Genomic DNA, 26,287 nt, shown 5'->3' with positions numbered 1-26,287 from the left:
CCAGCTTGTACATCTGGCAATTCTCGCTCCATGAACTGCTGAAGTCTACCTTGCAGGATCTTGAGCATTACCTTACTGGCATGTGAAATGAGTGCCACTGTTCGATAGTTTGAACATTCTTTAGTGTTTCCCTTTTTTGGTATGGGGATATAAGTTGATTTTTTCCAATCTGATGGCCATTCTTGTGTTTTCCAAATTTGCTGGCATATAGCATGCATTACCTTGACAGCATCATCTTGCAAGATTTTGAACAGTTCAGCTGGGATGCCGTCTTCTCCTGCTGCCTTGTTATTAGCAATGCTTCTTAAGGCCCACTCAACCTCACTCTTCAGGGTGTCTGGCTCTAGCTCACTGACCACACCGTCAAAGCTATCCCCGATATTGTTATCCTTCCTATACAGGTCTTCTGTATATTCTTGCCACCTTTTCTTGATCTCTTCTTCTTCTGTTAGGTCCTTGCCATCTTTGTTTTTGATCATACCCATTTTTGCCTGGAATTTACCTCCAATGTTTCTAATTTTCTGGAAGAGGTCTCTTGTCCTTCCTATTCTATTGTCTTCTTCCACTTCTGCGCATTGCTTGTTTAAAAATAATTCCTTATCTCTTCTGGCTAACCTCTGGAATTTTGCATTTAATTGGGCATATCTCCCCCTATCGCTGTTGCCTTTTGCTTTCCTTCTTTCTTGGGCTACTTCTAGTGTCTCAGCAGACAGCCATTTTGCCTTCTTGGTTTTCTCTTTCTTTGGGATGTATTTTGTTGCCGCCTCCTGAACAATGCTGCCAACTTCTGTCCAGAGTTCTTCCGGGACCCTATCTACTAAGTCCAGTCCCTTAAATCTATTCTTCACCTCCACTGCATATTCCTGAGGAATATTCGTGAGCTCATATCATATCTGAAGTGTTAGCAAAATAGTATCCACCAGGGGGCTCCCTCTGCAGAGAAGGAAACACCATCCGCTTCAGCATTGGGCCACTGGAGGGCAAATGCCACAGGTGGCTTCCAGAGGCAAGTGGGAAGGGAGTAACATCACTAAGTCTTGCCTCTCCAGGATGCTGCACTCTCTCACTTTAACCCATTGTGCTTCGGAGGAGGTTACAAAGGCAGTAGGAAAGACTTGCAGGGAAGAGACCCAGACTGTGTCCCTGGGTGAGTGGGGAGCCTCTTCCTGTGCAAAGGGAGGCAGAGGATACTCATGCTGGAGAAGGAAGAGATACCTGCAAAGTCCTAATCCAGGTTCAATCTTCTGAGTCCTGGGAGGGGGAGAGCCCAGATCCCATATTCCCCTGCCACCCCTTTCCATGCACATAACAGCCAGGGGGAAAGAAGAGCTCCAGACCAGCTGTGTTGCCCCCAGCAACAAATCCAGGATGCCCAGGAAGGAGGAGGGGATCTGGGGGAGCCCTTTACTCCTCATTTCATGGGAAAAGCCCCTGAGTGGGGGAGGGGGAGAGTTTGCATTGCAAATCTCAAGCAGGAAAGAAGAAAAGCTTTGCAAGGAAGGAGATGCAAAAGATTGTGCCTCCATTCTCACCATGTGCTGGATGAGGCTAAAAGGGGGTTGGATCCTCTGCAGTTCAACATGTCTTAGGAGGGTGAGTAAACCAGGACGTCATCCTACGCTACCTTCTTTCAAGCCCTGTGTCTTATGTGAACTCAGCCCCTGCGGCTGGTGGAGCTGTCTGGGATTAGGGCATGTTGTGTGAACCTGCCTGCGTGTAATAGCGTGCCTTGGCTCTTCCAAAGCAAACCCTGAAGAAAGGGAACTGGAACATCCTAAGGCAGGGTCATTTAATTGGGATTTCACTTTATGTGAACTGAACTTTCATGGTTTGTTAACCTGTTTGGGGTTTGACCTATCTGCTCAATGCCCCTGCAATCCTGTACCGGCTCAGAAAAATACTTCCTTTCATGGGGATGAGTGTTGTTCAATGGTTACATCTACCACTTTCTAATTCTTGGTATTGATTTTCTTTTCTATTTCTGATACACTGAACATCTTCACTTATGGACAAAATTATCTCTCGGGCAAAGAGGGCTGAATGGCCTGCTGTGGCCATTTCTGCGGCTACAGGAACAGTCCTATGAATGTGAATGAAAATGTGCTTGGAGATCCACAAGATTCCTTGGACTCATTTGGAGTTGCCTTACAGGACAGAGAAAGAATGGAGACCCAACCTTCAGGAAGTGCATTAACTGGAAAAGGCCCTCCTGCTGTTCAGCTTGGGAGCTGTCGGAAGTTCTGGGCAAGAACTGGGCAGAAGATCCTGGAGGAGGAAACCATCCGTTCAGAAGGTCAGCCCTGGGACTTCAGGAGCATCCGGTATCAGGAGGCTGAGGGTCCCCGAGGACTTTGCAGCCAACTCCACTACGTTTGCAGTCAATGGTTGAGACCGGAAAAGCACACAAAAGCGCAGATGCTGGACCTGGTTGTCCTGGAGCAGTTCCTGGCCCTCCTGCCCCTGCAGGTGGAGAGCTGGGTGCGGGAGTGCGGGGCAGAGACCAGCTCTCTGCTCCACACTCCCGCACCCAGAGAGACCTTCATGTTGGGAGCCTGGAAGGGGTTTGAATGGAATAAACAATGATAACCCCTCCCTACCAGAGTTCTCTGGCATTCATAATATGTGGAGATGTTTCACTTATTCTTGTAAGACCTTGTTCCGCTATCCATTCTAGAAGATAGATTTGGGACAGCCGCTCCTTTCTTTCTTTCCAGCTGGATCCAGAATTCAGAGAACGGGATTTACCCTCTCGGGTAGCCAGCTCAGGACAACTGTCCTGACCAACTAGACTAGACACGGAAGAGGTGCAATGAAGTTCTTTATTTGCAGTTTGTTAAACATCATTAACTCAAAGGCAATAAGGAATAGGCTATTTCCCAAGTCAGTCAGGTGGCAGGAAAGGTGAGGCAGGGCTGGACTGGGAAGCTGGAACTTGCACAGCAGCAGGACAAGACAAGCAAGGCTGAACTGGAAGGCTGGAATCGGAGAGCAGCAAGGCAAGGTGAAAACAGTCTGGACCGGAAGGCTAGAATCACCTAGTAGCAAGGCAAGAATTTGAAGCACGGTTGAGCTCGATAGCAAGGCAGGGCTCTGAGGCAAGGCTGGACCTGGTGGCAAGGCAGGGCGCTGAGGTAATATTTTACCTGGTAGCAAGGCAAGGCCCTGAGGCAAACAGCAGTGCGGCAGCAGGGCGGGCAGCAGAGGCAGGAGGCTCGGAGTCAGCGGACAAGGTGAGGAGGTCGGCTGAGGCGGCGCATTCCGAGGGCAAGGCAAGAAGAAGAGAACGGTTGTCTCCGACAACTGGCTCTGGCTTCTGGCATTCTTTATATCTTCGGCTTTCCCGCCTTTTTTGCGCAGGAGCCAATCGCTTCTCTCGCTGCTCAGCCCACCTTTCCAGCCTCCTGTCTGTCTGCAGTCAGTGGCTCTGGATCTTGCTGCTCAAGGCTCTCTCTCGCTTTTTCTGCGATCGGCTGATCCTCCTCCGACTCAGCCTCCATCCTGACACTGACTCAGCCTTCCATCCTTCCGAGGTCGGTAAAATGAGTGCCCAGCTTGCTGGAGAAGGTGATGACTGGGGAAGGCAATGGCAAACCACCCTGCTAGAGTCTGCCAAGAAAACGTCACAAGAGCCTCATCCCTCCAAAGGGTCAGACATGACTCGGTGCTTGCGCAGGGGACCAGATTGCTCTTAATCGATTCCTGGAATAGGATTTCTGAGAATTCTAAAAGAGCATTAATTGAACAAAGGTTAGACACAGTCTTGTGGTCGTGCTCCCTATTCTTTTGTGGTTTCTGGTCCTTTAGCTAATTAAGCACTCTGCCGGGCTGTGGCTTTTGCCTGTCGGATTTAAGTTTTTGTTATTCTATGGGGAAGCCCTTTTCCCTTTACTTACGTGAAGGTATTGCCTCTCCCCCTTTGTTCTCTCGGCTTCCTTGACCTGATCGGTTTACGGTGCATTTGATTAGATTACCGGGTGGCTCCGATCAGCTTATGGTGAATCTGATCAGATTATCGGAAGCTTCCTCTATGGCTCATGCTCCTACTATTCTATTGTGGTTTATTCTTAGTCCTTTGCCCTGGGGTTTCCCTCCTCTTACGTGGTTTGGGGAAATGTTTTGGTAGGAGGCACCTGTCAAGGGGGAAGATGTGGTTTAGGAAGGGAGAATGGCGGTTTGCAAAGGAAAAAGAGCAGGTGTGGGTTTGCTTGAATCCTTTCAACAATAACAGACCAAGGAAGATGATGCCCAATCTCCCATAGGCTGTCAGGAGCACCTTAATATCGACAGCGGAGATACCCCAGGGCGGCTCAATTTCCATAGCACCCAGGGCTCAGGTCTGTGCAGAAGCTCCCAGCAAAGTAACTCCAGGGCGGCTTCATTTCCAGAGTACTCAGCCCTAAGTCTGAGGGGAAGCTTCCCAAGCCAATTTTGCACACAGCACTCGGTACCAGGGTCTGTGGCCAAGCTCCCCACTCAAGAGGCAATCCTCAGGTTTTTATCAAAGTCTGGCCCTAAAACCCCGTGACCCTGTTTTCATGGTATGGAGACTGCAGGATCCGACCTTGACTAGATACTTCCCAGGGTCTGGAGCACCTTTTTATGATGTAATCCAAGAGCCTGGGAAGCTACACAGATAACTAGCGCTAACATAAACCATATTGGGGTTTTCTCCTCCCCTTTCTGCCCACATTCAAACAAAAGTAAAAAAAACAAGCCAGCTAAACATTACTATGACTCAAAATAAACTCTAAGCTTCTTCTTGTGAAGGAGAAAATCCTAATATATCACTAAAACTCCTCGAAAAACAATGGTCTTCTGCATTGCCACTACACTCCCCACTGGTCCTGAGCTCCAACCATGTATCTAGCAGGCAAGAGACAGGCATAGCAAGAGCACATCCTGCCAAAGCCAAGGCAAACAGGAGAAACAACAGGAAAAGAGAGCCAGTTTGGTTTAGTGGTTAAGGCACCAGGCTAGAAACCAGGAGACTGAGAGTTCTAGTCCCGCCTTAGGCCTGAAAGCCGGCTGGGTGACCTTGGGCCAGTCACACTCTCTCAGCCCAACTCACCTAACAGGGTTGTTGTTGTGGGGAAAAGAGGAGGAAGGAGTATTAAGTATGTTCCCCGCCTTGAGTTATTTTTAAAAATAATAAAGCTGGGATAAAAAAATAAAAAATAAAAGGTGGAAGTGGAAGCAGAGCCTCAGCTTGGAGTGAGAACAACAAAACAAAGAACAGGAAGAGAGATGCCAGCAACAAATCTCTTCTCCTTCTAAGCGCTGAAGTTGTTCAGGAGAGACAGCAGGCGCCTAGCCACTTACGAGCCACACAACACAGCACACGACTTCCCACACTTTTCAAACTTGCAACCAATGAGTTCACACACTTTCCTGAAACACTTTCCTAAGCACCACAGAAACACTTTCCATGACAAGCTTTACCTGTTGCTTTCCTTATGTATTCAATAACAAAGGAAAGGAGGAGGAGAAGGAAGAATCCCAGGTTAAGAATCCCAGGTTAAGGCTCTTTCACCCAAGTCCCAACAAGAACAGCCCTCTGGGGCATGGACAGTCTTCAATTTCTGCTATGCAGCTGGGAAAATCAGACAAACCAATCTGACCAAGAGAGGTAAGCACTTCTCACTTATATTCAACGCAGGTTTTTTAGGGTGGCAGAGAAGAGAGGTTCTTCAATATGGCATGAACAACACACTTCAAAGCAGGAAGAGTAAGTGGCAGACAACAAAGAGCCTCCATAAAATCAGAGGGCAACAAGACCCCTTTGTAGTAGCCGCTTCAGGACAAGGAGCCTCACGGTTTGTTTCCGAAAGTCCATGGGTGCACATACAGGCTCAGTGGGCTTAGTGAAAGGTGCAGGGGCTCATTATCAATAAGCCAATGATGCTCATTTATAGCCGCAAGGGCCAAGAAGGCAGAAAGAGCAGAAAACAAAGACAGCATGTGCTGGAACTGAGAGGTGCACTAAAGGGGCCATTCCCTTGGGACTTGGACTCCATCGACCTATGCCATTGTTGCTGAAATGCATTCTGCGGTTGCCTCCCGTGGTGGTTGTGCCCACTGGGGACAAAGATGCTAAATTGGCTGAAACCAGAAAGCCCAAGAAGGGTCTCCAGTTCTCAAGCGGTGGTCAGTCTGCAGAAACTGAGGGAATAAACGAGCAACTAGAAAAACAGGATTATGCCTAGCCTGGATGAAGAAAGGAGATGAAGGGGAAGGCAAGAGGGCAATTGGATGGAGAGGATCAAGGAGATTACAGGATAGTCCTTGGAAGCGAAAGAATTTAGTGAAGCAATAGCCAAATAAATGTAATAGCTTGAAGGTTGCACTTACCTTGAGCAGCTCACCCCAGTTCCAGCCAAGTTTGAAAAGAACAAAGGCTTTCTGCAGCTTGGCGTTTTTTCTTGCCTTCAGAATGGTTTTTTGCCCTGCTGTGTGCTTTAATCTCTCTCCCGGTTTTCTCTAGCCTCCATCGCCAAAGGCAGAGCAACCACTTCTGAAGGGTTTCCTCCGCCTCCTTCCCGCAACCTGTTCTATACCGAGAACTGCGTTTCCCCCACCTGCTCTGCACACAGAATCCACCAGGGGGCTCCCTCTGCACAGAGAAGGGAACACCAAGAGCTTCGGCATTGGGCGGCTGGAGGGTGGGAAGGGAGTGACATCACTCAGTCTTCCCTGTCTAGGACGCTGCACTCTCTCCCTTTAACCCTTTGAGCTTCGCAGGCGGTTGCATAAAAGGGATACAGGAAAGTCTTGTAAAGAGGAGGTTCAGACGTGCCCTGGGTGAGTGGGGCACCTCTTCCCGTGCAAAGGAAGGAAGGAAGACACACGTGCGAAGTCCCCATCCAGGTTCAATCTTTTGAGTCCTGGGAGAGGGAGAGCTCGGATCCCACGGTCCCCTGCCGCCCTTTTCCATGCACGTAACAGGGAGGGGGGAAAGCAGAGCTCCAGACCAGCGGTATTGCCCCCGCCCCCCAGGAAGATATCCAGGATCCCCAGGAAGGAGGAGGGGATCTGGGGGAGCCCTTCACGCCCCATTTCCTGGGAAAATCCCGTAGGGAGGGGGAGGGGGAGAGTTTGCATTGCAAATCTCAAGCAGGAAAAAAGAAAAGTTTTGCAAGGAAGGCGACGTAAAATATTGTGCCTCCATTCTCACCACGTGCTGGATGAAAATAACAGGATTGGATCCTCTGCAGTTCAACATGTCTTAGGAGGGTGAGTGAACCAGGACGTCATCCTCCGCTACCTTCTTTCAAGCCCTGTGTCTTATGTGAACTCAGCTCCTGCGGCTGGTGGAGCTGTCTGGGATTAGGGCATGTTGTGTGAACCTGCCTGCGTGTAATAGCGTGCCTTGGCTCTTCCAAAGCAAACCCTGAAGAAAGGGAACTAAACATCCTAAGGCAGGGTCATTTAATTGGCATTTCATTTGATGAGAACTGAACTTTCATGGTTTGTTAACCTGTTTGGGGCTTGGAATGTTGTGTAAATCCTTCTTGTAGGTAGATGTAGATCTAGGTATTTATTAAGCAAGCCCTTCCATCTGAGAAAAAAGAAATAGAATGCTCCGAGATGCATTTCTCGGGTATTCCAAGTCCTTGATGGAAGTTAATCCCATATATTGCACCACACAGATAAACACACAAACATGCACAGGACCTATCTGCTCAATGCCATTGCAACCTATACCAGCTCAGAAAAAATTTCCTTCCCTGGGGATCAGTGTTGTTCAATGGTTAAATCTACCACTTTCTAATTCTTGGTATTTATTTTCTTTTCCATTTCTGATATACTGAACATCCCCCTTTACAGAGACAATTATCTCTTGGGCAAAGAGGGCTGAATGGCCTGCTGTGGACATTCCAGCAACTACAGGAACAGTCCTATGAATTTGATTGAAAAGGTGTTTGGAGATCCACAAGATTCCTTAGACCCATTTGGAGTTGTGCTACAGGACAGGGAAAGAATGGAGACACATCCTTCAGGAAGTGAATTAACTGGAAAAGGCCCTCCTGCTGTTCAGCCTGGGAGCTGTGGGGAGTTCTGGGCAAGAACTGGGCAGGAGATCCTGGAGGAGGAAACCATCCGTTCAGAAGGTCAGCCCTGGGACTTCAGGAGCATCCGATATCAGGAGGCTGAGGGTCCCCGAGGACTTTGTAGCCGACTCCACTACTTTTGCAGTCGATGGTTGAGACCGGACAAGCACACAAAAGCACAGATGCTGGACCTGGTTGTCCTGGAGCAGTTCCTGGCCCTCCTGCCCCTGCAGAGGGAGAGCTGGGTGCGGGAGTGCAGGGCAGAGACCAGCTCCCAGGCGGTGGCCCTGGTGGAAGGCTTCCTCCTGAGCCAGGCGGAGGAGCGGAAGGAGCAGGTCGAGTTGCAGGTGAGAGACCTTCATGTGGAAGGGGTTTGAATAGAATAAACAATGTGTTTGAATTCTTAACCCCTCCCTACCAGAGTTCTCTGGCATTCATGATATGTAGAGATGTTTCACTCATTCTTGTAGGACCTTGTTCCGTTATCCATTCTAGAAGATAGATCTGGGACAGCCGCTCCTTTCTTACTTTTCAGCCTCACCGCTGGACATTTGGGCTTCAAAGTTGTGTTCAGAGAACAAGAATCCACTTCATGTTGTGTGGTGTCTGTTAATTATTCTTCTTTTCTCCTGCCAATTATTTATTTCAAGCCCTTTGCTGTGGAGATCAGAGATGCTGAGGGAAGGAGGAATCGATCAAACCCCCCTCAGGAGCTGTTTTTCAGGAGTTTCTCTCAGGAAGATCCAAATCAGGACACCTCAGGAGGTAATACAAGGTCCTCCCATTCCCCAGAGACATCCCAGCTTCTCTTTGTATTCTCTTCTGTAGAATACCTCCTCCTATTTCATTAATTATGCATTTTAAAATTCTTTCTCCCTCACAGGGAGGAATGAAACGAAGTTGTTGATTCCTTATGGTGGAGCTGAAACAGTGCTTGAACCTCCAACTCAAGTAAGAGCAGGAAATTAGATTTGTATTCTCCCTTTCCTTCAGAAAGTCAAGCTGGTGTACGTAGCACTCTCTCCTTCCATTTTTCCCTCTTGTTTGGCTGGGTTAGTTTTGTATTCCTGAGAAACATAGAAGATTCAAGTGAGATTCTTACTAGGAAATATTTTTTAAGACCATTACTTAACTCTCCTTGCGCTAGTTGCTCTCCCTAGATTGCGATAACTAAGTTTTTATAAAAGCTTTGAAGAGACCCATTATCTGGTAGTTCTTTGACTTGGAATTGTACAAGGCTGCTCAAAAAGAACGAAATACTCACACTGGCATATGACCATTTTTAAGAAGCCTTGTTTGCAACCAGTGATAGGAAAAATAAGCCCATGAGATTAAAAGATAAGGCAGACTATTGAAATCCAATGAAGGTGGCCAAACAGAAACGTCTCTAAGTGAACATTGTTCTGAAAGAGCACAGAATAAAGGCACTTTTGGCTTGCAAAGTAGGTTCGAATCCTCTGATTTGTGCCTGGATTTGGAGGCCAAACAATCCAGCTTTGCAAAGGCTGAAAAAAGCCCTTCCCAGGAAATTTTCTCCGCCTTCTTATCTCCCGTTCAGCCAATGGCTCAGACTCATAGCAACTTCCGTGCAATCTGAGGAGGAGCAGAAACTGGGTTGCCTCTCCTTGGGTATTGATGGCAGCCCACACAAATCCCTGGCTGAGCTCTCCCAGCTCTTTCATGCAGGTGTCGAGCATGGACAGAATTGCTCCTTCTGGGGACACCACAAGGCATTTGCTGCAATGCTAGAAAGAATCCCCCACCCATTTCCTTCTGCAAACAGAGGAAGGATTGGAGTCACTGACAGGTGGGTTTCCAAGGCCCATCTGCCAGTTGATTCTCTGCAGATGCTGAAAGTGATGGATGGATGGATGGATGGATCTAGAAGGAAAGTGGGCTTGCTTTCACTGAATGGCACTGAAAGTCCTGCAGAAGCAATCAAGTTGATAAAACCTGCCTGAAATATCTCTTCGTTCAATAGCTTTTGGCTCTTTCCATTTTCTCACCTCAACCTTGGAATCCTACCAAGCATAGCCATTTAATGTAGTGCATATGTTTGCTTTGGGAATTGTGAACAATAGGACAAATCTTGCAAATCCTCCTGGGCCTGCTCTGTTCTCTTTTTCGTTCTGCAGGAGGGCCTTGTGTCCTTCGAGGAGGTGGCTGTGTGTTTCTCCGAGGAGGAGTGGTCTCAGCTGGATCCTCACCAAAAAGCGCTGCATTGGGAAGTCACGCTGGAAAATTGTAGGAACGTGGCCTCTCTGGGTAAGGGTTTGCTACTCTCCAATCAGAGGATTCAGGAAGACATTTTGTAGTGAGATGCCATCAACTTTTTTTTTATTGTTGTTGTAATCTTATTAAAGAATTTTTATCAGAGTAAAAACAATACAAGTTTTGAAGGGGAGATCAAAAAATAAAGTAATAAGTGAATAAGAAAGAAGTATAAAGAGAAAATGAAAAAATAAAAAGTAATAAAGAAGTAGCTTCTGATCTTAACAGCAGTTCTAAATGCAATTATATTTTAGCCTCTCTCTCTAAGGTAACATCCTAGTTTTCTTCTTTCTATCATTTATCCTTTCTTATCTTGAAACCCATTGATCTCAAGTTTATTTTTTTCTCTTTTCAGCAAAAAGTCCATAAGGGGTTTCCAGTCCCTAATAAGTGTAGATATTGTCCCGTCTCTAATCAAGCAAGACAATTTGGCCATCTCTGCAAATTCTGTCATCTTCACCAACCATTCCTGTGTTGTAGGTATTTCAGAGTCCTTTCATCTTTGTGCATATAATAGTCTTGCTGCAGTTACCATATACAGAAACAATCTTCCATGACTCTTTTCCAGCTGTCTATCCATGAGTCCCAACAGAAAGTGTTCTGGTTTCAGTTGGATATTGATCTTTAAAATTCTCTGTATCACTGTATTTATTCGAATCCAACATTTTCTAGCTTTCTTACAAGTCCACCAAACATGATAAAATGACCCTTCATGTTATCCACATTTCCAAAATAAATTGAAGTACCTTTATACATTTCTGGTAATTTTTCTGGTGTCAAATACCAACGGTACATGACTTTATAAAAGTTCTCTTTTAGATTATAACGTAACATGAATTTCAGTCATTTCAACCCCACATGTTCCGATTGCTCCATCTGTATATTATGACCAAAATTCTTGCCCATTTTATCATACATGTTTTAACCTGTTTATACGGTTTAGCAATTACATGTTCATCATTTGTATGTAATTCAGGTTCAAATTCTGCCTTATGTTGTTGAGTACCACAGGTCCTTTTATTTACCTTGAACCTTTCTGATAACTGTAAATATGAAAAACATTGACAACTATTTCCCTCTGCCATCAATTGCTCTCTCGACGTCATTTTGTATTCCCCTTGCTCATGTTCTAATCGCTCTCGACGTGTTATTGATTAGTCTTTGCCTGCTGCTGCTCTTCCATAAAATGCCTCTTGTGCCAAGAACCATAAAGGGTTTTTTCGGGCCCAGTCTGGGTTTGTATCTCTTCCATATTCTCAATATGGCACTTCTAGCATTTTAAAATCTACATTAATCGTAACTTTATAGTACCACAAATATCCATGCCATCCAAACCTCAGGACATGCTGATCAACATCTAAAATTCTCTTATTTCTCAGCAACACCCACATCCAAACCAAACGAAAGAGCAGGCTGCAGTGTACAGTTTCAAATCAGGCAGACCTAATCCTCCTCTTTTCTTTGCATCTTGGACAATTTTATATTTAACCTGTGGCTTCTTTCCATACAAACCTAGATCTCTCTTTCTGCCATTGCTTAAATGGTACATCAGTTGTCAAAATAGGTACTGTTTGAAACAAAAACATCATTCTAGGCAAAACATTCATTTTTATCATAGAAATTCTTCCCAACAGGGACAGTTATAATCTCTCCCATTTTAACATATCCTTCTTAATTTCATTCCATATCTTAATTTTTGTGTGTGTGTCAGAAGAATCTACCAAGGAACTTCTGTTTTGAAAGGATTTGCCGGTGACATCACAGTTGCCCGGGGGACGCCCTAGGGGGCTCCTTTCATGTCCCTGTTATTTTTCCCACCCGAGTGGTACCTATTTTTATTTATTTTATTTATTTATTATTCAAATTTAATTACTGCCCATCACGCCCAAAAGAGGATTTATCTACTTGCATTTACATGCTTTCAAACTGCTGGGTTAACAGGAACTGGGACTAGTTGACAGGAGCTCACCCCGTCACGTGGCTTGCGCTCTCGGATTTTGAACTGCTGAGCTGCCAACCGTAATGGTCCTCTGACTCAGCGTCTTAACCACTGAGCCACCGCGGGCCCTTTTAACATAATTATTTTGAAATAACATGCAGTTCATATTGATCATAGTTATACCCAAGTATTTTACTTTTTTCTCAATCTTAAAACCTTTTGTTCCCATCAATTCTACTTGATCTTCCATTTTCATATTTTTGTTAACATCTTTGTCTTTTGATTATTGATCTTAAAACCCACTAAAATGTCCAATTTCTTTAATTTTTCATTAGTATTTCTATTCCCTCCAAAGAATCTTCCAGAATTACCACCAAATCCTCAGCAAATGCCCTCAGCAGTGGGGCAAAGGGCATCCTTACCTTGTCCCTTTTTGTATCTCACAAGGTTTGGTTAATGCTCCATTAACAATTATTTGTGCTTTTTGCAAAGTGTAGATTGATTCCACCCATGTAATAAAATTCTGTCCGAAGTCATATCTTCCAAAATTTTAAACAAGAAAGTCCAGTTCTAAGATCACTGCCGCTTCTTTTTCATTATGTGGTTCTAATATTCCAAAATCTCCCATATATTTCTGATGTTATCCCTTAACTGTCTCTTAGGTCAATGGCTCTCTGCTTAAATGCATCCTGTGCCATCTCTCATCTGGTGAATTTTTCCATTTCAATTTCATATCAGTGACAAAAAGCTCCTTGGCTTCAGGAGATGCAGAACTCCATCATATTGAGTTCAGCTTTTTGGGTCCAGATGCTTCCCTATCAGTCCTTTGGAGGACTGTCATTTATTCAGGTGCTTGGATTAATGACTTTTCTTCCTTTTCATTTCAGTCCTGAGCCTTGAGATTAGGAGCAAAATGGTGCTGTTTCTGCATTGCAAACATGCTGTTTAGGGTTAATAGAAGAAATCTAGGTTTTTTCCTCTGCACCCCTTGTGATTTTGCCAAGAAAAAAAGGAACGCAAATGAAAGGCGTTTGGCTAGGAAGAAAAGGATGAGTTTCAAAATTGATTTAGTTCTCACAGGTCTCTGCTGAAATTGAACCCCCTCCAATAAATGTTAGGTTTTCTCCTTATACCTCCTTGGATGTTTGGATGTTCCCCTGATTCTTCCTTAACTCAGAGCTGACTTTGGGTGGGATTTGAATAGGTACAGATAATAATAAACAAAAAAAGATGCTTTAGATCTTTTCAAGCTCTTATGGCTCATGAATACAGAAATTATCATTTCGATACCGTGCCACTGTAAGCATGCAAAACTGTAATATACTGGAATTTGGCAAAATTTCAGAAGGAAATTCATATGACTTCCTACAGTTGGATCTTTCCCCCTAAATTTCCTATCATTTTAATTTCTCCTTTCCTTTGAAGGTAATAATGCGCAGGAGAATAAAGATTCCAGTGAACCATCCCAAATGATCAGGCATGGAGACGGAACGGAGAAGCCTGCAATTCGAATGGAACTAGGAAGGCATGAGAGGAACCAGTCAAATAATTGGAATACAGAAAGCTCATCTTCTATCGATGCTCAGATGCCACACTTTCTTGCACAAGAAGGAAAAATAAAGAAAAAAGATACTGGGAAAAGCATCAGACAATTCAAAGACAAATTAGATGTCAATGAACACTATCCAACCCAAACCAAAGGAGAAGATTATATATGCCAAGACAATGGAAAAAATTACAATTGGACTTTCCTTCTTTCTTGTGAAAATGGATCCCTTACTTCTGATAAAAGCATCCACCCAGGGGAGAAGCCATATAAGTGCACGGAGTGTGGAAAGACCTTCATTCAGAGCGGTGAACTTACTGACCATAAAAAGATCCACACAGGGGAAAGGCCATATAAATGCATGGAGTGTGAAAAGCACTTTATTAAGAGCAGTCAACTTACTTCCCATAAAAGGATCCACACAGGAGAGAAGCCATATAAATGCATGGAGTGTGGAAAGGGCTTCAGTGAAAATGGTTCCCTTACTTCCCATAAAAGGATGCACACAGGAGAGAAGCCATATAAATGCACAGAGTGTGGAAAGACCTTTATTCGGAGCAGTCACCTTAATTCCCATAAAAGGATCCACACAGGGGAGAAGTCATATGAATGCATGGAGTGTGGAAAGAACTTTATTCAGAGTAGTGAACTTACGCGCCATAAAAGGATCCACACAGGAGAGAAGCCATATAAATGCATGGAGTGTGGAAAGACCTTTATTCAGAGTAGTGAACTTACTCGCCATAAAAGGATCCACACAGGAGAGAAGCCATATAAATGCATGGAGTGTGGAAAGACCTTTATTCAGAGCGGTGAACTTACTGACCATAAAAAGATCCATACAGGGGAAGGGCCATATAAATGCATGGAGTGTGGAATGACCTTCAATCGTAATGGTTCTCTTACTTCCCATAAAAGGATCCACACGGGAGAGAAGCCATATAAGTGCATGGAGTGTGGAATGAGCTTCAGTCGTAATGGTTCCCTCACTTCCCATAAAAGGATCCACACAGGAGAGAAGCCATATAAATGCACAGTGTGTGGAACGAGCTTCAGTCGTAGTGGTTCCCTTACTTCCCATAAAAGGATCCACACAGGAGAGAAGCCATATAAATGCATGGAGTGTGGAAAGACCTTTATTTGGAGCAGTCACCTTAATTCCCATAAAAGGATCCACACAGGAGAAAAGCCATATAAATGCATGAAGTGTGGAATGAGCTTCAGTCGTAATGGTTCCCTTACTTCCCATAAAAGGATCCACACAGGAGAGAAGCCATATAAATGCACGGAGTGTGGAAAGACCTTTATTCGGAGCAGTCACCTTAATTCCCATAAAAGGATCCACACAGGGGAGAAGCCATATAAATGCATGGAGTGTGGAAAGAGCTTCAGGCATAGTGGTTCCCTTACTTTCCATAAAAGGATCCACACAGGGGAGAAGCCATATAAATGCATGGAGTTTGGAAAGAACTTTATTCAGAGCAGTGAACTTACTTGCCATAAAAGGATCCACACAGGAGAGAGGCCATATAAATGTAGCAAGTGTGGAAAGACCTTTATTCAGAGCAGTGAACTTACTGACCATAAAAAGATCCACACAGGGGAAAGGCCATATAAATGCATGGAGTGTGGAAAGGGCTTCAGTGAAAATGGGTCCTTTATGAGACATAAAAAGATCCACACAGGGGAGAAGCCATATAAGTGCATGGAGTGCGGAATGAGCTTCAGTCGTAATGGTTTCCTTACTTCCCATAAAAAGATCCACACAGGGGAAAGGCCATATAAATGCATGGAATGTGGAAAGAGCTTCAGTGAAAAAGGGTCCCTTATGAAACATAAAAGGATCCACACAGGGGAGAAACCATATAAATGTGCGGAGTGTGGAAAGAATTTCAGAACAAGTGGTTACCTTACTTTCCATAAAGGGATCCACAGAGGGGAGAAGCCATATAAATGCACAGAGCATGGGAAGACTTTTATTCAGAGTGGTCAACTTACTCGCCATAAAAGGATCAACACAGGGGAGAAGCCATAGAAATGCATGGAGTGTGGAAAGAGATCAGGAGGAACAGTGACCTAATTTCCCATGCACAGATCCATTCGGGTGAGAATCCATGTAAATTCTAGATTTAGTTGTTTATTCGTTTAGTTGCTTCCGACTCTTGGTGACTTCATGGACCAGCCTACGCCCGAGCTTCCTGTTGGTCCTCAACACCCGCAGCTCCCCCAGGGACGAATCCATCACCTCTAGAATGTCATCTATCCATCTTGCCCTTGGTCGGCCCCTCTTTTGCCTTCCACTCTCCCTAGCATCAACATCTTCTCCAGGGTGTCCTGTCTTCTCATTATGTGGCCAAACTATTTCAGTTTTGCCTTGAATATCATTCCCTCAAGTGAGCAGTCTGGCTTGATTTCCTGGAGGATGGACTGGTTTGATCTTCTTGCAGTCCAAGGCACTCTCAGAATTTTCCTCCAACACCACAGTTCAAAAGCATCTACCTTCCTTCTCTCAGCCTTCCTTATGGTCCAGCTCTTTCTTCTTTCACCTTCATCACAAGGCTCCTGAGGTCCTCTTTGCTTTCAGCCATCAAAGTGGTATCATCTGCATATCTGACATTGTTAACGTTTCTTCCAGCGATTTTAACTCCAGCCTTGGATTCCTCAAGCCCAGCATGTCGCATGATGTGTTCTGTGTACAAGTTGAATAGGTAGGGTGAGAGTATACAGCCCTGCCGTACTCCTTTCCCAATCTTAAACCAGTCCGTTCCGTGGTCTGTTCTTACTGTTGCTACTTGGTCGTTATACAGATCCTTCAGGAGGCAGACAAGATGACTTGGTATCCCCATACCGCTAAGAACTTGCCACAATTTGTTATGGTCCACACAGTCAAAGGCTTTAGAATAGTCAATAAAAAGAAATAAATGTTTTTCTGAAACTCCCTGGCTTTTTCCATTATCCAGCGGATATTGACAATTTGGTCCCTAGCTCCTCTGCCTTTTCTAAACCCAGCTTGTACATCTGGCAATTCTCGCTCCATGAATTGCTGAAGTCTGCCTTGCAGGATCTTGAGCATTACCTTACTGGCATGTGAAATGAGTGCCACTGTTCGATAGTTTGAACATTCTTTAGTGTTTCCCATTTTTGGTATGGGGATATAAGTTGATTTTTTCCAATCTGATGGCCATTCTTGTGTTTTCCAAATTTGCTGGCATATAGCATGCATTACCTTGACAGCATCATCTTGCAAGATTTTGAACAGTTCAGCTGGGATGCCGTCGTCTCCTACTGCCTTGTTATTAGCAATGCTTCTTAAGGCCCATTCATCCTCACTCTTCAGGATGTCTGGCTCTAGCTCACTGACCACACCGTCAAAGCTATCCCCGATATTGTTATCCTTCCTATACAGGTCTTCTGTATCTTCTTGCCACCTTTTCTTGATCTCTTCTTCTCCTGTTAGGTCCTTGCCATCTTTGTTTTTGATCATACCCATTTTTTCCTGGAATTTACCTCCAATGTTTCTAATTTTCTGGAAGAGGTCTCTTGTCCTTCCTATTCTATTGTCTTCTTCCACTTCCACGCATTGCTTGTTTAAAAATAATTCCTTATCTCTTCTGGCTCTCTGGAATTTTGCATTTAATTGGGCATATCTCCCCCTGTCACTTGTGCCTTTTGCTTTCCTTCTTTCTTGGGCTACTTCTAGTGTCTCAGCAGACAGCCATTTTGCCTTCTTGGTTTTCTCTTTCTTTGGGATGTATTTTGTTGCCGCCTCCTGAACAATGTTGCGAACGACTGTCCAGAGTTCTTCCGGGAGCCTATCTACTAAGTCCAGTCCCTTAAATTTATTCTTCACCTCCATTGCATATTCCTTAGGAATATTAGTGAGCTCATATCTAGCTGATCTGTGGGTCTTCCCTAATCTCTCTAGTCTGATCCTAAATTGTGCAAGAAGTTCGTGATCTGAACTACAGTCAGCTCCAGGTCTTGTTTTTACCGACTGTATAGATGTCCACCACCTTTGGCTGCAAAGGATGTAGTCAATCTGATTTTGGTGTTGTCCATCTGGTGAAGTCCATGTATAAAGCCATCTCTTAGTTGTTGGAAGAGAGTGTTTGTTATGCAGAGTGAATTGTCTTGGCAAAATTCTATCAGCCTATGTCCTGCTTCGTTTTGCTCTCCCAGGCCATGCTTACCTGTAATTCCAGGTGTCATTTGCCTGCCCACCTTAGCATTCCAGTCTCCTGTGATGAAAATAACATCTCTTTTAGACGTGTTGTCCAGTAGGTGCTGCAGATCCTCATAGAACCGCTCTACTTCAACTTCTTCAGCATCTGTGGTTGGGGCGTATATTTGGATCACTGTGATGTTAGATGGCTTGCCCTGAATTCGAATTGAGATCATTCCATCGTTTTTTGGATTGTATCCAAGCACTGCTTTAGCCACTTTACTATTAATTATGAAGGCTACTCCATTTCTTCTGTGGTCCTCTTGTCCACAGTAGTAGATCTAGATTTAGAGTAGTTGGCTAAATCTTTGCAATTCCTATTTACGTATACTGAACTAGGAAAGCAAGGGTTTTTTTAGGCTGACCCTCACAACTGGCAGCCCCAGAGAGATGAATTTACCAATGAACACAAAAGCAACGGGGACATGCTGTTTTAATTGTGAAGGTGTCCAATGCTATTGTCATGGTGGCCTCAGATTCAGATGTAGAAGGGCAGCCAGCTCCAGAAGTGGTTAATGAACAGTCAGGTGCGCTCACCAGATGAACTGCTGCCTGAGCAGGGAGAGGAGGGGGGGCTGGGCAGCAATCAGCAGAGACATCTGCGGCAATTCTCTGAAGATGAGGGCACAGAATTACCACCCCTCCCAACACAAGAGCCTGGCAGGCAGCAAAGAGAGCAGAGCGAAGGAATTCTCTTTAGGCACGTTTTGCTGGATTTGTGGGGACTTGATTGCTCTTGTGTGCGTTTGCACATACTTTCCCCTCTGCTGCTTACTATTGCTTAAAACTCATCTAGTAAAAGTTTGCAACTACCTCTCCGTGTACTTGTCTTTGCTTGGCCTGAGACAGGACAGGTATTGCCCATCAGTAAGAGAATATCTTTTTTTTTCCTCCACCACCCGTGCCTTTCGATCGCAGCTGCCCCCCCCACCTCCAGTAATTGTGGATGGGGAGGAGGGATTCGAAGTCAAGGAAATTCTGGACTCTAGGAGGAGGGGAAGGGGCATCCAATATTTAATACACTGGAAAAGGTACCCTGAGGAAGAGAGAACATGGGGAAATGCCAGAGATGTACATGCACCAGTACTGGTTCAACGATCTCATCAGCTTTTTCCTCACAAACCCAAGCCTCATACTCTCCCAGAGATTCCTTACTCACTCGATCAAGCAGAGGAATCCCAAGCAGAGGAGTTTGTAAGTTGGTAACCTCCACTCCCGCGAGAGGCCCGGAAGCCAGAGCAAGAGGAGGAGGGGGAGCCTCAGCCGTCCACCTCAGGCTTGCATTTCCCAAGGGGGAGTGGGGAGGAATCTTCTAAGCATCTAGCTATTTTCCAGAAGCAGCCACCTGGGCCAGAAGTGTTATCAGACTTGGAAAGCAGCAGAGACTCGTCCTTGGAAGAGTTTTCCTTTGAAGAATTTCCACCATTGCCCAGTTCCCATGGGAGCTTGGAGGAGATGGACTCTCATGAGACTTTGGAGGGAGGGAGGAACTCTGGAAGGGAGGGGGCTGAAATGGAATGTGAATCTGGAGAGGAGGGTGATGTGATGAGTACTGATGGTGAGCAGGAGGGGGCCCCTGTCCAGGGGGGAAAACGCATGCGTAGTTTAGAAGCTTTGAACTGTCCTTCAAAGAAACTCAGAGCAGACCCGCCTTGGGTTTTGGATTTATCTCTGTGGGTTTCCCACACTTTCAATTTGGCAGGATTCTTACTTTCTGAGCCTTCAATGAACACTAGAGACCTACTCATTGTCTCAGCGTGGTACGTCGCTCTAAGTTAGGACACCTGGGGCCTTCTCCCTCCCTTTCTCATTCCTTAATACAATCACAATTTATTAATGGACCCTATACTTCTTTGTCCTCACAAGGTGTTGGAAATGGTGCACCAGAGAGATTGTGAAGCCTGAAGCAATATTATAACCCAGAAGGAACTCAAGTTCCATCAAAGTATACAGAGTGAGATGGAATGTGATATTAAATTGTCCCATTGAATAATTGAGATAGTGAATTAAAAGTGACAACTAAGAGGATTTGTGCTTTGAATTTTTCATTACCTCCCTTTCTCCCCCCCTCCCTTTCTCCCCCCCTCCCCCCCTCCCTCCCTTCTCTTTCTTTTTGTCCCAAGTTTGGGATACTCAGGAGAATGAAAATTAAAGTTACTCCAGTGTATCAACCGAAGAGAATATTTGTAGCTCAGGGTTGAACTGTGGAGTCTTAGGTGCTCTCTGAGCCTTCTTGTTTTCTTGCAGACATTTCATTGGTGGACTAGGCAACAACTTCAGTGTGAAAAAGGCGTGGGACTTGCTCTCTGTTTATGTATCATGGCTTGTCCTGCTTGTGTTGGTGGAGATGTTGTTCTCTCCTTGGGAGTTCCTTGATTGGGCTGTTGTTTGCTGCTTGGTTGATTGACTAAGTTAATAGTTTTTTTTATTTTTTATCCCGCCTTTATTATTTTTATAAATAACTCAAGGCAGCGAACATACCAAATACCCCTTCCTCCTCCTATTTTCCCCACAACAACCACCCTGTGAGGTGAGTTGGACTGAGAGAGAGTGACTGGCCCAAAATCACCCAGCCAGCTTTCATGCCTAAGGCGGGACTAGAACTCACAGACTCCTGGTTTCTAGCCCGTTACCTTAACCACTAGACCAAACTGGCTCTCTAATAATTATTTATTTATTTATTATTTATCAAATTTATCGCCGCCCATCTCCCCAGAAGAGGGACTCTGGGCACTTTACAATAAAACAGAGATAAAAACTCTATAAAACAATAAATATAATACGTAATAAAATATAAATATGATAGGAACCCGATGGCTAAAAGTTCACTATAACCCGCAAGCTGAATAGGGCCATCCTAGGGAACTAGCCATCCCCAAAGGTGACTATTCTTCCCATCAGAGGCATAATAATTAATAATTTTTAAAACTACAGGACTTACAACAGAAACCCAAGAGAATGTAAGACAGATAATCATAGCCAGCTTCAACATCTGGTAATTCCCTTTTGATGGTTGGTATCAGACTTCGTTGTATGATCTTGACCAGTAGACCAAATTGGCTCTATAATAATAATATTTAATAATTAATGATTTTTAAAACTACAGGACTTACCACAGAAACCCAAGAGAATGTAAAACAGATAATCATACCACAAACCAGAACTTGGAAACAGAACCAACTGAAAGCAGAGGACAGAGCAGCCCTCAAAAACCTAAAGATGGACCAAACTATCATCATCCTCCCAGCAGACAAAGGCCACACCACCATCATTATGGACAGATCATAATGTATACAAAAGGCCAAAGAATTACTTGAGGACAAAGAAACCTACACCCCAGTAAATACCAATCCTATACAGAAACTGGACAACCAGTTCAAAAGAACTCTTAACAACCTTACCAAGAAAGGTCAAATCACAAAAGAAGAACAGAGGCAGATGAAAAGCAGTGGACCCATCCTCCCACGCTGCTACGGACACCCCAAAATACACAAGCCTGACATACCGCTTGGACCAATTGTATCATTACCAGGGACTCCCACATACAACATAGCTAAAGGGCTTACAAAAAAACTTGGGCATCTCACAAAGGAGAGTGAATACTCTTATCAACTCCCCACAAGAGTGCCTCCAGAACATCAAAGACGTAAAAATAGAAGGTGAAAATATGGTGTCATTCGATGCTACAGCACTCTTTACATCCATAGACCCGGTGCTAGCGAAAGAATCCATGGCAGCAGTTCTGCGCAACACACCCAACCTAGTCAAATACACCAGGATAGAAATACCCAGAATCATGGACCTCATCAACTTCTGCCTCACTACCTACGTTCAGTTTGATGAACAAATATAGCAACAAATCAAAGGAACACCCGTGGGATCACCAATCTCAGGACTCATAGCAGAGATTGTAATGCAGCGTCTAGGAAGGATAGCACTCCCATGTATAGAACCCAAAGTATGGATCCGGTATAGCCTCCCCGCAGCCTCAGAGCCATCCAGCTGGTTAAACACTATGGGCCCTTTCAGTTTCTGAACCTTCAACCCCGACCCATTCACTGTGGCAGAGTGGATCAAACACTTGGCACACACTGAGTCCACCAGAGCTTTTAAATCCACGCTCTTATTCCTACCCAAAGTCCATAACTGCACCACCATGTAGTTCTCTCCACTCACTGCCGCATTCTTGCACCCCTTCTATCCAGCCTGCCTGCTGGCGCCATTGCCCGTTTCCCACCAGCGATTGGGGTTCGTCCGAGGAGTCCACCTCAGAGGTATCTGAGCCGATGATGGGCTGCGACGCTTCGCTGGCCACCTGAATCATGGATTCTGACAGCCTTACACTCATTGCAATCCAGTGTTTCCAGTTTGCATCGAGTTTTCACTGAGTGTCTCTGCCTGTGCAGAGTGCAAACCTTGTGAGACTGAGATTCATTGATACCAGCGCTATTTCTTCTTCTTCACTGGCTGTGCACCAGGGGAAACTGATTTGAAATTACAAGGATTAAAAAGGGTAATTGGGGGGAAAGGATTGGATGTTGAGGAAACCTGTACTTTAACAACAAGGACTGGTGCACTGTGTTTAAATCATGCTTTCTTTTACCTCACCACTTTGTAAAATGAGAGCCACCATGGAAAAGAAATAAACAATTGCAACAGGAGTAGAAGGAAAGGGCCCCACTAACTTATTGCCTGTCTAAGAAAGGTGGTGGCATCTCCAGCACATCGCAGTTTCTAGATCTTCCTCTTATTAATCCCTAGGGACCGTCTGTGACCTTGTGAACATTGAGAAAATCTCTGTGGAGGATCAAAACTTACTTTCCTCAAGAACAGCTGCTCAGAAGGACCTGTGGAGATTCGAGGAGGCCTGAAAAACGAGGAAAATCCTGTCAGAAGTGGCAGGGCGGTAAAAACAACAACTACAAGGAGCTCTCTTTGAAACACAGCTTGTGTCTTGCGGTTGTTAGCCTACTCAGGCCTGAAGTGATGGAAGATAATCCTGAAGAAAAGATCCTGAAGAAAAACAAAGTTCAAAAGAAAACAAGTTCCAAATAAAAAGCTCAAACTCATGGAAATTCTAGAAATTTTACCTCAGAACAAGGCACCATGCTGGAGAAATTAAGAGTGGGAGAATGGCTTCTCCTATGTGACTGGAGAAAAGGTGGAATTACAAAAGGAAGGAAGGCAAAGAGTGAAAAGTGAGGCAAAAAAAGGCAAATACTATGAGGAAAAAAAAAATCTGTTTTCCTTACAGGTTGAGTAGGGAATGGTGAAAGGTGAAAGGTCCCCTGTACAAGCACTGAGTCATCTCTGGCCCTTTGAGGGGACGCCGCTTTCACGTTTTCTTGGCAGACTCTAGCGGGGTGGTTTGCCATTGCCTTCCCCAGCAAGCTGGGTGCTCGTTTTACTGACCTCGGAAGGATGGAAGGCCAAGTCGGCCTGAGCCGGCTGCCTGAGGATCCAGCTTCTGCTGGGATCGAACTCGGGTCGTGGGGAGAGTTTCGGTTGCAATACTGCTGCCTGCCACTCTGCGCCACACGAGGCTCACACGACTAGGGAATACGCCTCAGGAAGTACGAGTAGGAAGCTTAAGGTCTTTGGAGTATATAAGGCAACCATCTTTAGATCATGAATAAACAGACAAAAAGGAAGTCAAAATTTTGTTCTAGCCAAAAGAGTGGAAGACTCTAGTGGTCTGAAGAGATTTGGAGGTGACAATGTGTCAGGCTCTGCCTACTACTAAATAAAACACAGACGCTAATTCAGAGGAAATCAGGTTCTGGTTTATTTTCGTATAGTGCATACCTAATGAAAAGCTGAGAGTGGAGGGAGTGCGCCAGTACAGGGTTTAAATAGCCCACGCCGGTCAGCGCTCCTCCCTCATTGGGTTATGCAATCCCCGAACCCCGAATGTCCCGTTGCTGGTGGGTGAGGGGTCGCGGGACTTCTGCTGGTGCCCCGGGCGTCTGCTTAATCTTCCTCCTCCGGCCGGTGATGGCTTTGTGCCGAGCGATGATCTTCTGTGATTCTTCTGACAGTTCCGTGCGTGCTTTGGTTCGGGCGTTGTCAGTGTCAGCCTTTGTTACAAGGTATTGCTTGATTGGTTTCTTCGGCTGAAGTCGTTATCTTGTTGCCGGGGTCTGATGCCTTTCTTTTGTTAGTCAGTTACATGTCCCTTGCCCATTTCCCTGTATTGTTGTGAGTGTCGTGCTGACGCAATCAGTGCAACGGTGCTCATGACATGCTGCCCCCCTTCTGCATGGTTAACCCGTGGGTTTGTTGGGGTAAGCCGTGTGGAATGCGCGAATCAGGTCCGGTGCCTGGACGTGTTGGGCAGCAACCCATTCTGGGTGGGGGAAGTGTTTCCACTTCACCAGGTAGTGTAGGGTGCCCCTCCTCCGGCGCGAATCGAGTACCTCTTTTACCTCAAAATGTTGTTGGCCGTCTATCATCACCGGGGGTGTGTGTGTGTGTGCTCGGATGCCATCGGGAGGGGCTTGCCGGTTTTAGGAGGCTACAGTGGAAAACCGGGTGAAGTCTCTTTAAGTTGTGCGGCAGGTCTAGGCATATTGTGACCGGGTTAACTATTTGTGTTACCCGGAACGGCCCAATGTACTTGGGGCCCAATTTCTTCGAGGGTTGGGGTGATTTTATGAATTTTGTAGAGAGATAGACCATATCTCCTACCTGGAATGTCGGTTGCTGGCGCCGGTGCTTGTCTGCCTGTTCTTTGTAGGCTGACTGTGCGTCTTTCAGCGCTGCTGTGATTACTGGCCACGATTCTGCTATCTTCTGTCCCCAGTCACCTGCGCTCAGTGGGGGGGCCGGGGGTTGCGGTAGCTCCGGGATTGGGACGAACCCGCGACCCGATACCACCTCGAATGGGGTTTTCCCCGTGCTCGTGTGAATGGCGTTATTGTAGGCGACTTCCGCGAATGGGAGGAGGTCAACCCAGTCGTCCTGGTGGTAATTTATATACGAGCGGAGGAATTGTTCTAGCGTGGCATTGAGGACCTCCGTGGCTCCGTCCGTCTGGGGATGCCAGGCTGTGGATAGGGCTTGTTGGGTCCCAATGAGTTTTAAAAAGGCCCGCCAAAACTTTGAAGTGAATTGTGTCCCCCTGTTGGTCACCACGCGTACAGGACATCCGTGTAGCCTGTACACGTGTACGAGGAAGAGTTTAGCCAGCCGCTGGGCGGACGGGATCATTGCACAGGGGATGAAGTGCGCCTGTTTAGAAAAGTAGTCTTTCACCACCCAAATGGTTGTTTTCTTTTGGCTGGGTGGTAGATCTACTATAAAATCCATGGAGATCTCCTCCCATGGCCGGGAGGGCTCCGCCACAGCTTGTAGAAGTCCCTGGGGTTTTCCCGGTGTCCGTTTGGCCATCGTGCACACCAGGCAGGATGCCACGTATGCCTTGACGTCCCACCTCAGGGAGGGCCACCAGAACTGTCTTCGTGTTAGGTGTAGCGTCTTTAGAAATCCAAAGCATCCCGCTTGCTTGCTGTCGTGTGATCTTTTGAGGATCTCCAGGCGCTGTGCATCCGGGACATATAGTCTGCCTTCCCCCCATGCTAAGTCGTGCTCCATTGTCACCTTGTCGGGGTTGGCTAGGAGCCAGGGGTCGGATTTGAGAGCGGCAGTGAGGTCTGCGCGTATCCCCCCTGGCAGCTGCGGTCGGCGCCGTCTGTTGGCTGGTTGGTTTGCAGTCAGTTGTGTCGTGGGGGTGGGCTGTCTCCGTGTGCTGCTCCGGGTGATTGCTGCCATTCCCAGCTGGGAGGCGGATAATACCATCCCTACCATGTCTGGGATGGGCTCTTCATCTTGGGGTAGTCTGGAGAGGGCGTCGGCCAGGAAGTTCTTCTTGCCCGGTATGAACTTCAATTGGAATTTAAACCGGGTGAAGAACTGAGCCCATCTCACCTGTTTAGGGCTGAGGCGTCTGGGCGTTCGGAGGGCCTCTAGGTTCCGGTGGTCTGTCCAGACCTCAAACGGGTGGGTGGCCCCCTCCAGTAGGTGCCTCCACGTTTCTAGTGCTGTTTTCACCACGAACACCTCCTTCTCCCATACGTGCCAGCGCCTTTCTATCTCTGAGAATTTTTTCGACAGGTAGGCGCATGGCTTTAGGATTCCTGTGGGGTCCTTTTGAAGCAGTATGGCCCCCAGGGAGAAGTTGGAAGCGTCGGCTTGGACCATGAACGGCCGTTCTGGGTCCGGGTGTGCGAGAATTGGCTCCATTGTGAACAGCGCTTTCAGCC

General features: G+C 45.9%; 3 protein-coding genes across 3 annotated transcripts in view; all 3 read left to right on the top strand.

The window, feature by feature from the left end:
* Positions 1-1,115: 1,115 nt before the first annotated feature.
* LOC134489058 (zinc finger protein 91-like) overlaps positions 1,116-26,287 on the top strand; it is a 77,516-nt gene continuing 52,344 nt past the window's right edge. The window contains exon 1 of the mRNA XM_063291487.1: positions 1,116-1,593. The gene's annotated coding sequence lies outside the window, so the exon portion shown is untranslated. The remainder of the gene's footprint in view (positions 1,594-26,287) is intronic.
* On the top strand, positions 1,610-2,583 carry LOC134489952 (zinc finger protein 483-like). The gene has a single exon (XM_063292827.1). The coding sequence runs from the start codon at positions 2,041-2,043 to the stop codon at positions 2,581-2,583; it is 543 nt and encodes a 180-aa protein (XP_063148897.1). The 5' UTR covers positions 1,610-2,040.
* LOC134489062 (zinc finger protein 91-like) lies at positions 8,942-15,936 on the top strand. Its single transcript, XM_063291491.1, has 3 exons — positions 8,942-8,999; positions 10,184-10,313; positions 13,684-15,936. Exon 3 carries the CDS (start codon positions 13,728-13,730, stop codon positions 15,837-15,839), a length of 2,112 nt encoding a protein of 703 aa, XP_063147561.1. The 5' UTR covers positions 8,942-8,999; positions 10,184-10,313; positions 13,684-13,727; the 3' UTR covers positions 15,840-15,936.

Source organism: Candoia aspera, chromosome 2 (genome assembly GCF_035149785.1).
Source record: "Candoia aspera isolate rCanAsp1 chromosome 2, rCanAsp1.hap2, whole genome shotgun sequence".
Lineage (NCBI taxonomy): Eukaryota > Metazoa > Chordata > Lepidosauria > Squamata > Boidae > Candoia > Candoia aspera.
Note: the sequence above shows the minus strand (reverse complement) of the source record. Positions and strands in the feature narration are given on the sequence as shown.